At 39.8% G+C, this 15,165-nt stretch overlaps 1 protein-coding gene across 1 annotated transcript in view; it reads left to right on the forward strand.

Moving 5' to 3' along the window:
- LOC107567289 (piezo-type mechanosensitive ion channel component 2) overlaps positions 1-15,165 on the forward strand; it is a 156,073-nt gene that overhangs the window by 107,399 nt on the left and 33,509 nt on the right. The window contains 6 exon segments of the mRNA XM_071582345.1: positions 1,486-1,554; positions 2,016-2,182; positions 4,597-4,790; positions 8,849-8,968; positions 9,123-9,338; positions 11,824-12,082. Of these exon segments, the coding sequence (XP_071438446.1) occupies positions 1,486-1,554; positions 2,016-2,182; positions 4,597-4,790; positions 8,849-8,968; positions 9,123-9,338; positions 11,824-12,082 (1,025 nt within the window).

A 15,165-nucleotide genomic window follows, 5' to 3' on the forward strand; every position in this document is an offset into this window, starting at 1 on the left:
CTTCTCTTCTCTAACTACATGGCATCACAATGTTCTGTTATTCAGAATGGCTTTTCATATCACTGCCATGCTGATGACGCTCAACTCTACCTCTCATTCCATCCTGATGATCCGACGATAGCTGCTCATATCTCAGCATGTCTAACAGACATTTCTTGCTGGATGAAGAACCATCACTTTCAACTCAACCTTGCCAAGACAGAACTGCTTGTGGTTTCAGCCAACCCATCACTTCATCACGATTTCTCCTTCCAGCTAGGCGCTTCACTACTTCAGATGTATGTGCCCTCTAGAAGCTTGCATTCTTCAAGTGAATGGCGCATTATAGTGCCAACCCAAAGAGGCACAAAATCACTTTAGCATACAAACTGTTCCCTGCTGGTGTACTCAAGTAAATTTACTTTGTTACTGTCCACCTCTGTCAATCATTAATTTAATTAATTGGGGCTATGAAATTTTATCTTGATGCACCTGTTCAGAGAGAATCTGGAGGTATTGAATTTGTGGTTGTGTTGTCCTTTTACATGGAGACTTCCTGATTGTGTGGCTTCCCTGTTTCCCCAAAAAATTATTTCTTATCGACACCTATAACTTGACTTCAATATTGACTTCAATATCAATATCAATATAAACTTCCATTCCTGAATGACATTTTTTTCAATACCAATTTTATGAAATCCGTTTTAACAAAATTACATTACACATTACTTCCAAAACTTTGGTTTTTATTTTTGCAGCTTGTTGATGTTTTTACAAACTCAAAGACTCATCTCCTGAGCATCAATATAAACTTCCATTCCTGAATGACATTTTTTTCAATACCAATTTTATGAAATCCGTTTTAACAAAATTACATTACACATTACTTCCAAAACTTTGGTTTTTATTTTTGCAGCTTGTTGATGTTTTTACAAACTCAAAGACTCATCTCCTGAGTCACTGCACAAAGGAACAAAAAAGCACAAAGGAACAAAATGTAACCAACACAATAAATCAGTGCAAATACTTTTAATAAAGTTCAAATAGTTTTCACTTATTTTAGGCTATTTTACACTAGTGTGTTTTCATTTTTAAACGCATAACTCAGACAGAATCATCATTTCTATTCATTTTCTACGATCGCTGTTCTGACACAGTGGAAGTTCGCTGCTCATATGACAATCATATTACACGTGCATAACCTGCCCTGTCTCCGATGACGAACATGCATTACACTTCTGCATTCAGTTCTGTACATAAGAAACCCAAGAAAACATTTCTACGGATGACACCTGAAGGTCACATAACATGCGTTTTCGGTCATGTAGTGTGGACGGAGATCTGTTCTGAAATGTGTGGTACTATCCTATGATATATTTAATATATTTATTTAATATGTAACAAATAGTTGGGGTGCTGAGATGGGTTTTATTCGGCATATACAAGGGGAAAATCCATAAGGGCACGTACATGTATGATAAGGATGTGTCTATTGTTATATCATAGGCATGGAGAAAGAGGAGTCTGGTGAAGAGCAGGAGGAGGAGTTCAGTCAAAAAGAAGAGGAAGAAAAAGGTAAAGCTGTTCACAAATGTAATATCCTCCAATATTAATTACAGACCATAAAAGAAAACTTGACTGAGACTAAGATAAAGGCATAATTACTTGCCTTTATTTATGTAAATAAAGTTTTTATTTTTTTTGGTATGTGTGCAAATATCACATTTAAAACATTATTATTTTACATCATTTTGGCTGATTTCTGTATTGACTTATTTGAGAATTTTCCGAGATCTGAAACAAGTACTGTTTTATAGTACAGTAAAATGTCATGTTATGATCCCTCTAAAGCTTGTTTTCAAATAATTTATAAAACTTTACTTGACTATAGTCAGATTAGTTCAGGTTGGAAATTAAACATTTTATTTTAAAGTTTATAATATCTATCTTTTGATCTTCAACACACATACGTATATGCATTTAATTATTGATATTTGCATTATTTTCTTTAACTGTTTTCTCTCCTTTTCTTGTAGAGCACATACTTAAGCGAGCACTTGACACTGTGAAATTTTTCTGGGTTTTTCTTCTCTGTCTTACTGAGGATGTAATATCTAGTCTGAAGTCACTCTGTAAAGACAGCTTGGATATTTCTAAAGTTCTTCGCTTTGAGAAAACTCTACTGAGCATACAACAGAACAAGGTGATGTCAGTAATCTGCCAATCATATTTTATTCCATTGCCTGCCTATAATGATATGGAAGATTATTCAGATAATGATTATAGCACAGGGTTCTGGCCTTTATTTTCCAACATACAGAATATGAATTAACATGGGATGATAGGAACAAAGGGGTAATAAAAATGAAACTCATGTCTCCACACTATGCCATGCTCTGAAATCTTACTTTGTATTTATTTATTTACTTATTTTTCTTATTTAACTTCATTAGGTTCGCTAAGTTTGGTTATCGAATCACATTCATAAGCACTGTATATATTAGTCAAAAATCATTGAAGAGCACAATGTAAGAATTTGCTCATTTTTGTCACCTCAAAGCCAAGTACCAGAGGTACTTTACGTTAAAAGAATTTGCGTCACATTCAGATATTCTTCACACCTGCCCCTTGAAATGAAAACTGAAGTTTTGTGGATTTTAGTATGAATATTTTAGTCTTAAAGTTAATATATATTATCAGCTACTGTGCTCCTAATGAATGACGAAATTCACATTTAGAATAAACACACTTTCAAAATGTACAGTCTACCACCAATATGGATCTACGATTATGAAGACATCATTCTGCAATTAAAATTTGGCGGATTTCCTATCTAATCAAAAGCTCTTTCAAATCTGAACCAACCTGCTCCCAACCTAATAAAAAGACACTACAGTAGCTGCATCTGAAATCAATCACTTGCTCACAAATATTTCTATTTTCTAAATATGCTTTCATGTGGGTTGAATTAATTCTGATTCGTGGTTAGACAGCCTCTGCATTATAAAGAGCACTGACAAGTAGAAGAGATAATGCCAGTGCCAAGCCCCAAAATAAATTACATGTTTTTCAAACTACACATCATTAACCATTGCTAAAACCATTGCTGTACCTGTAAATCTAAATGGAGTATATTTTAGACTTAATTTTTACAACTGTCAAGATGCATACCTGTCAACATTGGGATTTGAGAATCGATAACGATGACGTCATATGCTAATTAGCATATTCACGACGTCACTGCGTCAAAATTGTCTTTTATTGTTTGCCTCTCTGTGCTCACAAACTGTAGGCCTATTTTAATGCAGTCAATTTCTCAATAAAACTGTTTTCATCAATATATTTTTCTGTTTCTGTTGTCAGACAGCAGGATAAATATGAAATAGTGACTGAAACGTGGCCCATTAAGACTACATAACCAGCTCTCCCTTAGACGGTAATCTGCACAAAAATCCTGATTTATAATCACGACGTCGTTTAATGAAATCAAATACACATAAGATTAAGACAATGGCTGTGCTGTTTGGCTATATTTGCATGTAAAATAGAGTAAGAAGCAACAGAATATCTCTTATAATGGAAAGCGCTGCTCGTCTCAGCCGCTTGCTGCACAGAACAGACAGAGAGAGGTGTGTATGCGTTGCGGAAGTACTGGAGAGTCTCAGAAATTAAATAAGGTTTGTCCAAGAAGTCGCTAGAGTTGTCCCTATGTGCTTTTTTGGAGAGAAAAAAAGTAGCTAAGTTGGCAACACTCTTGTTCGACCGCTATTATTCTTCTTGTTTTATTGGAGGGTGCCATTTGAGTGACCCTGTGGTCCATTCGGAAGGGCTCATCCCTATGCCCTAATCCCTTCAAAGGGTTTACCCTCTGGAGTGAGAGCATCGAAGGGTGTAGGGGACCAAACAACTGTTTCTTGAAGTGCATCATCACGTGCCCACACGGAGGCGCCGTCATCATGCAAAAAATCTGTGCAAAGGATCATGGGAGCCCGAAGTGTCCATCAGTTGTACCCTTCGAAATCCTTCATTCCGAAGGGCCCTTTGAAGTGGCCAGTTTTGGGCACTTCGGTTTGGAACGAGCCTTCAATATGGCGGCCATGATTGTTTTCACTCCGAAGTGCCCTTTGGAGGGCAATATATCCCGTTTGGAACGCACTGTGAATGACTTCTGTAGATGTTACAGCTATTTCTATAGACTGCCACCTGCTTTACTGGAGGGCGAATGTAGCAAACATCAAATACGGCCAGTGGGCCGTATTTTTAATAGTTTTTTCTAGAAAGATTAAAAATACAGGAAAATATTTAAACGGGATGATAGCGGGATAGAATGGTAAAATATGGGAGAATCCCGGGAAAAACGGGAGGGTTGACAGGTATGCAAGATGTTATCTAAACATAAAATAAAAAACGGATCAGCATGTCCCACCCTGAATTCTAATTTTTAATTGGAAATATGGGAAAGCATCAAGAAAAACTTTAAGTAAACTGTTCATGTTAGTGAGGGCTGTTTGATCTTTCACCATTTTTTTATATAAAATGGAAGTTGAAGTGAAGTGGGTGGCCCACAATGTGAAGCATCTAGACTTATAATTTATTTTCTAAAATATTTTTTTTCAGGGCAGGGATGTCTCTCAAGACAGTATTCATAATTTCTACAAAAACTGGCTCTCCAGACAAGATACAGAGGCATCACTGGAGACAGTCAAAGAGGATATACAAGAAATAACCACCTCACCACCAGCCATGAGCAGCTACCGACGTGGCTATGACAAACTCAACAGTGTCCACTCATGGGGAAGCAGCCTTTCCAGGTATGCCAAGAATATTATACATGTATGATATTAGTTTTTGTAAAGCACTTACAGGATCTGATGACCTCAGGATGGATAGACAGAAGTATATGGGGAGAAATATAGGGAAACAAACAGTGGGTACTATCCTGAGGTGTAAACAAATGGAAAGAATGAAGGAATGAATAAATACTATACTGTATTTCATTTAAATAATGTTCAGTGTTTGTTAAATATTAAGGTTTGATATTTCAATGGAGATTTTGATTTCATGTTACTAAACGCTTTTCTTATCTAAATTATGAATAATTTATTTATTTATATAATTAAAAAGAAAAAAAAAATTATTTGTGCAATATTTTATAAAAAATTTAGCAAAAGTACTCAATATCCATTGAATGGTGCCAGATTTGTGCCACCTCGGTTGCATGTATAACCATCGTTCCCTGAAGGAGGAAACGGAGACATCATGTCGGTGACTGACGAATTGGGATCTCGCTTAGAGAAAACTCTAACGAGCCAATGCACATTGGCATGCGATGATTGCATCCAGCTGCCGCTGATCACAGCAGGAGCATAAAAAGGCAGCCGGTGCAATGCATACCAGGTTTTCGCTGAGGAGCCGAGCCGGTGACCCGGCCGCTCAGCGGTGGTACAGCAGCCGTGGCGACAGGACGTGACGTCTCCGTTCCCTCCTTCAGGGAACGAGGGTTACATACGTAACCGAGACGTTCCCTTTCAGTCGGTCACTCCGAGTCACGTCGGTGACCGACGAATTGGGATCCCTACAAAAGCGCCATGGATGCTGCCCCTTCCAGTGTCCTGTGCGAGCCGCCTGCGCCCCTTTGTAGTGTAGGCTGGGGGTCGCAACAAGAAGACCAGTCACTGTTGTCATAGCACTACCCACTCAGTGAGATTGGATAACACTGGGAAAACTTACCCGTTCCACTTGGAACAGGAACGTTGCGGAAGCCCCATCCTTCCCAAAGGAGGTTTCTGAAGCACTTACACATGTTAGACACATTACACCGTTTAGGTGCATATGGAAGATTAGAGGTGATTGTAACCCTCATGTAAATGGCAGAAGTCTGCCGGGGAAACACGGGCTCTGAGGCTATACCGTGGACTTTACACAAATGTGAACCACTTATGGCGCTTTTCCACTGCATGGTACGGCATGGTACGGCTCGGTACGGTTCACTTTTGGGGGGTTTTCCACTGGGTACAGTACCTGGTACCTGGTACTTTTTTTAGTACCACCTCGGTTGGGGTTCCAAGTGAACCATACCGTTACCAAAACGTGACGTGTAAACTCTGCTGATCACGGATTGGCCAGAGAGAATCGTCACTACCTGCGTCACTGAACTTGCTACCCAAACACAAAAGAACCGCTAGATTTAAATCAGCACAGCCAGCGAAGGATTGAACGCAACTGTTTTGAACGAGCGCACCTTTTTTTAACAACCAAAAAGTGGCTGTTCCCCCTGTTGAGGAAGTACAGACGGTCCTCTCGTTGATAGCAGAGGAGCGGATCCAGCGAGAGCTTGATGGGGCGACGTGGAATGAAAAAGTTTTTTTTAGGCGTCGTGGTAGTAGAAGCGTTGCAACTATAACGACATGTGAATAATCCCGCCCACTCTAAAGCGGTACTAAACTGCAGTGGAAATGCAAACCGAGCCATGCCGTGCTGTACTGAGCCATACCGAGCCGAGTCATACCACGCAGTGGAAAAGCGCCATTAGGCCTCTACATATGGAACCCAGCCCTCTACCGGTTCTCACAGATTCAATGAGTGAGGGCCTGGCCCCGGTTGTTCCGCCACGTCTGGCTGCCGAGGGGACAGAGGAGCTCGACAGGGCCTACAGCACAGACACTCTGGAGCAGTTTTAGCAAGTCGACACTAAACCGGGGCCTCTCAGCGCCTCTACCCATTTAAGGTGAAAACACAGGAGGATACCGACTCCACATGAAGGCTATAGAACCTCGGAAGGGACAGAGCAAATCTAGGGCTGGGTCTGCCTCCTCCGGGGGCAGTGCTTGCAGGCTCACCATCTGATCCTTGAAGGGAGTAGTGGGAACCTTGGGCACATAGCCGGGCCGGGGCCTCAGGATTACCTGGGAGTCAGCCAGCCCAAACTCTAGGTACGAATCGTCGACCGAAAATGCGTGCAGGTCCCCTACCCTCTTGATGGCGCTGCCAGCTGTGTGCCAGTGCATCCATGCCTGGCCGAGTGTTCCCTCGGTCAGGGAGTAGAACAACTGGCAGTGAGAGGTTTCTGGAGAGTCTACCTGAGCGGATCCGAAACGTCTCCAAAACAGCTGGACTGAACAGATTGTGAACCACAAGCTCCTCTCCCGGGAGCGTAGCTTGTGACAGCTCGTCGGCCGTACGGTTGAGCAGACCCGGAATGTGAATGGCACAAAGTGACCTCAGAACCTTCTGACTCCAAAGGAGGAGGTGGCGGGCAAGTTGCGACATGCAAAGGGAGCGCAGACCACCTTGTCGTTCGATGAACGCAACGGTCACCGTGTTGTCTGTTCGGACCAGCATGTGCTTGGCTCATAAGCACCCTTTGAGACAGTTCAAGGCAAGGCGCACTGCTAACAACTCTAGGCAATTGATATGGCAGTGCAGTTGGGGGCCCATCCATACCACCGACACAGTGTGCCTGTTGTACGTGGCCCCCCCAGCCGGTGGTGGAGGCACCCGTGTAAACCACAGCATAAGGGACAATACCTGTTCTAGGGGCACTCCTGCCCGGAGGAACGTACGGTCTGACCACGGGGTGAAGGTTTGGCGACAGGCCGGTGTAACTTGGACCCGGTGAGTGCCACGCTGCCACGCCCAACTCGGGACTCGGCCATGAAGCCAGTGCTGGAGTGGTCTCATATGAAGCAGCCCCAGCAGCGTAGCTGCAGCTGCCATATGCCCCAGGAGCCTCTGAAATAGTTTCAGTGGGACCACTGTCCTGCCCTTGAACGAATTCAAGCAGTTCAGCACCGACCGCGCACGTTCCTCTGTGAGGCGTGCTGTCTGTTCGACCGAATCCAACTCCATACCGAGAAAAGTGATCCTCTGCGTCAGGGAGAGTTTGCTCTTTTCCCAGTTGACCTGAAGTTGCAACCGGCTTAGGTGCGAAGATAAAGCAGATAATTCCGCAAATAACTACAACTACAAACTACAATAAAGACAATTAAAATTAAAAATAGAACATGGACAACATTGCAAAATTTGAAATTATTCATTTAAAAAGGGATCAACTTAATTAAAGATCTGGGGACTCTAGAATTCTATATCAACTTAGCATTGTAGCTGAGCAGCATTGCATTTACTGCAGGAGTCACGGAGGAGGAATGCCACCACTACAGTGTCTCACCCCATCATGGCCCCCATGGCAGAGTCCTGTCATAATTCCTGTCTATGTTCCGCTGTCTTGTGTTTTGCCGGTCATTGTTTCCTGTATGTTTTTGCAAGTGATTGCTCTCCTAGTTTCTGTCTGTGGTTTGTACCCTTGTTTCAGGTTTGGATTATCTGTGTTGGTGTTTCCAATTAAACTTGTATTAAACATGTGGATTCTCGCTCCGTCTTGCTCCTGCATTGGTTGCAAAGTAATTTTAGAATTAATTTAATCATTATTATTACAGAAATCCCTCACCCTTGAAAAGCCCAGAATTCCACAGATTGAAAGTGCTGAAAGGCTTGAATTTCACACTAATAAATCTGTGCAAATCATGTAAAGAAGAAGAAGGGAAAAAAAGGTAAAACTTTCTGTAAAGCCTGTTTCTAATGCATTATAAGGGCATTCTTAATGCATTATAATGAGGTCTTCATCACGTGTCAAAAGTAAACATACTGTTCAATAACCACATATCTGTAAGTATTATAATGTATTATAACTCTTGGTATGATTATTTATTTATAGACAATACAACATTTTATAAGGATTTTATAAGGCATTATTAAGAATTATATATTTTGCTGCATATCCTGTTTTACTCTGAAATTTGCAATATTATGAAAACAAAATGTTTTACTAACACTGTTTAATGTTTAATTTACCTTTGAATGTGTTTTTCAGCTGCCAGACTGATGACACGCTTCTAATAACACGCCAGTCAACTCAAGATGACTTGGATGCCTTGGACCTTACTGAAGTTGATGTTGCCCAGTGCTGCCAAAATAGAGATGTCATGACAGAGTAAAGATCATTTATTATTATTTTCTCACCAACACAAAAAAATGGCCACTTCTTGTGCCTTGATTAATTCTTGCTTCTTATAATTTTAACAAATATATAAGAACAGTTTTTAATAGAACACACCCAAATTTTCATTGTTAATTTTTTTCTTCAGATATCCTGAGGAAAATAAAGTGCTGAAAGATCATGTTGATAGATTTGAAAAGGTGAAAGAGGGATGCACCAATGAAGAAAATACACCAAACTTTTTGCTGCCAGAATTTCCAGAAATGAATCATCTGTACAACACCAAAAATGAGGAGTTTCAAGAGCCCAGAATGCTCAGTAAAGAGACCAGAGCACTTACTGCCAGTGAATTGCTGCTTAACAAGTGAGATGTGCACACACATGCATGATTGTATTTTCACTGTCATGGTAAAAAAAAAAACAGTACTTTTGGTGATTAGACTTTATCAATAACGGTCAACAGACTATTCTTTAGCTAGACTGATTGTTCTGTGTGCTGCTTTCAGATGAATCAGCTCCAGTAATATTTCACCTTTTTGAACCTTATGTTTTGTGATATTTAAATTACCGGAGGCACAGAGTTCTTGTAAATGATACTACTGAATTATACTTTAAAGGGGTGGTTCACTGTTTTTTTTCTAGGCTTGATTGTGTTTATGGGTTGCAGTCTAACATGTGTTAATGCTTTGTTTTTTAAAAAATGCATTATTTTTCACATAATTTACCTTTATTCAACACCGCTCTGTCCCTTCTCTGAGAAACGTGCTCACCATTTCCTACTTTTATGAAGCCCCTCCCTCAGAAATAGGCGATGGGCTCTGATTGGTTAGCTAGTCCAATGTGTTGTGATTGGCTCAACCGCCTTTAGTGTGTGTCTAATCGTCCCGCCCCTCTCCACAGCGGCATGTGCTCCGGTTGTATTGTAAACAACGGCGTTGTTAATATTGCTTATCAGTGTGAGCCCGATTGAAAAGCAGAGGATATTATTGAAGAGGATCATGCAGAATCTGTGGCTTTTAAAAAAAAAAGCATGGCTTTTAATGGTAGGCCTATGTTTTTTGTTTGTTGCTGTCTCATACTTTTAGATACGCTGTTATTTGTAAATGCTACTGCTTATGTTAGCTTTTAATATACAGTTTTATCCTGATTAAAGCTTTAATACAGTATGGCAACTGCAGCCGCGTCCATGTTTAACGCTTCTCATAGCTATGTGAAAATAAGTGTATTATTGGAACACTTCATTGTTGGAGCTGAGCTGAATGAGAGAGAGAGAGAGCGAGAGAGAGAGAGAGAGAGAGATGCAGAGCGTGTGCAGAGCAGGGGAACGCGAGGAACAGTATTAAGAACCACTGCTTTAGAACATTGATTTTGAAACTTGTGAATCCATTAGAATCATTAGAAGACAGAATCGCGATTCATATATGAATAGATTTTTACGTGCACCCCTATTTTTCTTCCTCTTTTCTAAAGCAGCGCAACATGGCCTCACCCCCTTCGTTGCATGTTCCCGGGGGCGGGGTTTATCTGGGTTTGTGATGTCACACACCTGGGAAGTAACTTGTTGTAGTCCCTACCAGCCATTTTTGTAGGCATTAAACCGACAGAATTTTAAAAGACGATATCTCCATTTGCATTGAACTTTCAGCTTCGTAACTTTGTATATGCTCAAACAGCAACATTACACACTAACTAAAAAAGTGAAATCGCAATGAACCACCCCTTTAATATATAACTACAAATACATAGTCAACTACACACATTGTGTCTTACTGTCAGGTAACATTTAAACACTTGCATGCTTGCATATTTGTGTGCTCCTTAAATGAAATTTTCAAAAATTTTAATTCTTTCATTATCGACTCACCCTCGTGCTATCCCAAATATGTGAACAATTACTTTAAGTATGGATGGAGAGAGATCTGTACCCAGTCACTCATTGATGCAAAAAAGCACTGATTGGGCAATGAACAAAATCCTCATTATATGAAGGACAAAAATAAAATAAGGCTATAAATAAAATAAAGCTAGCACACTAAAAATAAATCAGAATTTAAAACCACATTATATATAGAGTGCACAAGACGCATACCTGAGAAATCCACCATTGAAACAATAATGCTGAAAACATGTTTTATTTATTTATTTAGTTAATTTCGTTTTGGATAGAGGACACACTTTGTAGAGCAAGGTCCTTCAACCCTGCTCCTGGAGAGCTAGAGTTCAGCTCAAACACCAATCAAACACACCTGAACCAGCTAAGTAAGGTGTTCAGGGTTGCTTGAGAATTACAAACAGGTGTGTTGGAGCAAGGTTGGAACTGAATTCTGTAGGAAGGTAGCTCTCCAGGAGCAGGGTTGGAGACCCCTGTTGTAGAGTTTCATAGAGATTTTTTGCTGTTTCCCACCTCTTTTAGTATTGCCCATTGTGTTCTCAGAGAGATCTTTGGAGAATATCAACTCCTAGGGAGAGTAGCAACAGTCCAGTATTTTAAACATTTCTAGACAGCTTTGTGCATATCTGTAATGTGTTTTAAGGTCCAATGAAAGCTTTTGGGATTGAGGCATGGTTCACACTAACCAATCCTTCTTGAGAAGAACAGTCAGTAGCCAAGACTTTGTGTGCCTTTATTTAAAGGGCAAAGCACCTGTGCAACCCACATTTCCAATCTTCCAACTTATTGTTGCCCTGTATATACCTTAATTTTTATTTAAATATTTTCATTTATATATTATATCTATATGTTTCTGAAATATACACTCCTCAAAATATTATGTTTCATAGCCTATTACTTTACTTGCTGTTTCACAGTCCATTAGTTCACATTTCTGTTTCACACTTCCTTCATGCAGAATATGTGATATTCCGGAGATTGAGGAGTCTGAGAGATTCCACTCTTCATTACCTTGTGGTGTGCGTCTCATCTTTGCTCTCTACAATTTGATGGAGTCTCAGTCAGAGATGTTCTGTTACTTTGTGATTATCTTAAATCACATGGTATCTGCCTCTCTACTAACACTCTTCCTGCCAATCCTCATCTTCCTGTGGGCTATGCTGTCAGTGCCACGGCCAACCAAGCGCTTCTGGATGACAGCTATTATCTACACACAGGTCAGCATCTTCACAACTGCTGCAGCTGATGTTTCAAATGATTGGGTCAACCATAACGTATTCTCAGGCCAGCTATGCCAAAGCAGTTTGGAAATACAATTTGCAGAACATTGGGTCCCCAAGAGCAGGATTAAAGACATAGGGGCTAAAGGAAAGGAAATATATTTTTTGTTTTGTTTTGCCAATAATCCAAAATTGATGGGGTGGCTAATGTTTAAGCTATAAAAGAATATAAGAGAACATTGGGTCCCCAAGAGCAGGATTAAAGACATAGGGGCTAAAGGAAAGGAAATATTTTTTTTGTTTTGTTTTGCCAATAATCCAAAATTGATGGGGTGGCTAATGTTTAAGCTATAAAAGAATATAAGACATTTAGTAGTGATGTCTTCCTCCTTTTGATTGTTACTTTTTTATTGTGACTAAATTGTTGTGAAATCCACACTAGACCATGTTTACACAAAGGTTTATTTTTGTTCATGCTGAATCCAGGTACCTTGTAATCTAGTGGTTCTCATTTCCAGTCCTGGGGTACCACTGCTCTGCACATTTTGTATGTCTCTCTTATCTGATACCCTCGGTTCAGTTTATGGATCTCCCTCCCAATGATCTAAAGATCTGAATCAGGTGTGTTAAATAAGGAAGACATACAAAATGTGCAGTGCAGTGGTACTGAAATTGAGTACCGTGTGATACATGTATAATTTTAAATCTCAGAGAGAGCAGGGCCCTGTTCTTCGTACATCACTAAATACATCCACAAACAAATGACAGATAATCTAATTGTGCTAGGTACTTGTGCTAGGTAGTGATGTCAGATTTACCGGTACTTCTGTATTTTAATCAATACTAAAATTGTGAAAATACCAAGTGCACTTCTTGTTGTTTGGTGCCCCTGGGGAGCAGATCTCTTGGCGACTTCTTTGATAAGTTTTCAATTTTTTTAAGATGCTCTATTTATTGGAATGTTATTGTGGTTCCCCATCATCTCCACTTGTTGATGATAGGCTCCACAGTATTCCATAACACAACTAATGTTTTGGAAATACTTCTGTACCCATCTCCTGATTGGTACCTCTTCAAAATTAGATCCTATGTATCCTTTGTGGGCCACAGCTTCAGCAGGAAAATGCAACCAGAAAGATGCTAAGAAAACCCTACAGACACAACAGATTTGTATTTAGGGTTAATCAGTATCAACGATACTATAAACGATAATGTCTCGGGTTACTTGACTTTAACCCTGTTCCCTGAAAAAGGGGGAATGAGATACTGCATTTCAATAACGCATATAAGAACATTCTCTGTTCGACCGGTTGTGAAGCACGTGGGTCAAACATGCCAAGAATTGGCTTAAATAACCTCGGTGGGTGACATCATTTGATTAGGTGCACCTGCGGGGTTATACATAGACGTGAAATGGACACACCTTCAGTTTATTCCTTTGTCTGAAGGGACGTCCAGGCTACAGTGCGGCATTGAGGCGCAGCATCTCATTCCCGCTATTTCAGGGAACAGGGTTACAGTCAAGTAACCCGAGACGTTCCCTATCAAAAGCGGGAACGAGATGCTGCATTTCAATAACGCATATGGGAACAAGAATACCAATACTGCCACACTGGAAGTGTCTGGACCCCTCAAGGTTGTGTAGTGTGCGCATAAACATTGAAGAAGTCTCAGACATGACTTTGGGATGTTGACTCAAGGACATGTAAGCACGGAGTAGCATGGACATCCAAACTATAGAATCTGTTAAATGTGTGCAGGGAGGTCCAGCCTGCTGCATCACACACTTGCTGCAAGGTAGTGTTGTCACGGTACCAAAATTTCAGTATTCGGTACCAATACCAGTGAAAATCCACGGTTCTCGGTACCAATTTCGGTACCAAAGCAAAACACAAAAACATGCTAATTGAACAACGTTTTTATTAATAACGTTAAACAAAAATGTAATGTACAAAACCAATGCCATTCTTTATACTTATTTAAAATTGTTTAAAGTTTTTCCACAAGTAATAAAAGTATGAAAAAAGTAAACAAGTTTCACCCAAAAGTTTAGTCATAGCTGCCACTGAAAAAACATCTGTAAACTGTTGTCTATTTTAGGGTTTGCTGTTAAAAAAATTTCTGACAGACTGATATGCCATAAACACTGTTAACCATACATTTGTACTTTCTCTAACACGCATATTTTGGTTACACAGTTCATTTAAAAGCCTCTGGTGGACCCTATTTTTTGGGACAGCGCTAACTAGCCAATTCTATTCCAACAGATTCAAACATCAAACAAACTGATGCAAAGACTAGATATATGGAAACTATTCATTTTTTTATCTTTCAATCTAATTTTTAATGTAAGATATAGCGTGAACTTCAGTGTTCAGGGGGGGGGGGGGGGCCACAAATACATTTGTTTTAAAAAATATATTATTTTGTTACAAAATTACATTACAATTATCTCTAGAGACCCCCAAAGACCATGAGTGTACACCCCAAACGAAAACCGCATAAGGGTCTAAATGTGTATATCAAAAGGGGGGAAAAAATGTGTATATCAAAAGGAAAAAAAGTTTTAAATGATTTTTGTTAACTTGATCATTTCGCTCACCCCAGTTCATACACATGGTCTAGATTGTCCATAGTGTGCACACGTATATTTTTAAGAAAATGGAAAAGTATTAATTATTATCAATAAATTATACTATTAATTAAATAACATACAAACACATTTTACTGTTTAGATTTTTATAACGAATTATCTTCTTATCGATCCACCAGTTCTACAGTTCTACAGCTCTGTGTGTTTGCAGGGTAAAAACATAGGTCGATTTTCACATTAGTCTGAACAAAAAACAACCCAATGTTCCTGCAATACTGGAGGCTGTAGTTTAGGACCACATTTCTAGGACCCTATTTTTTGGGACAGCGCCAACTAGCCAATTCTATTCCAACAGATTCAAACATCAAACAAACTGATGCAAAGACTAGATATATGGAAACTATTCATTTTTTTATCTTTCAATCTAATTTTTAATGTAAGAGATAGCGTGAACTTCAGTGTTCAGGGGGGGGGGGGGGGCCACAAA

The sequence above is a fragment of the Sinocyclocheilus grahami genome, unplaced genomic scaffold, assembly GCF_001515645.1.
Source record: "Sinocyclocheilus grahami isolate Dianchi unplaced genomic scaffold, SAMN03320097.WGS_v1.1 scaffold1142.1, whole genome shotgun sequence".
In the NCBI taxonomy this organism is placed as follows: Eukaryota; Metazoa; Chordata; class Actinopteri; order Cypriniformes; family Cyprinidae; genus Sinocyclocheilus; species Sinocyclocheilus grahami.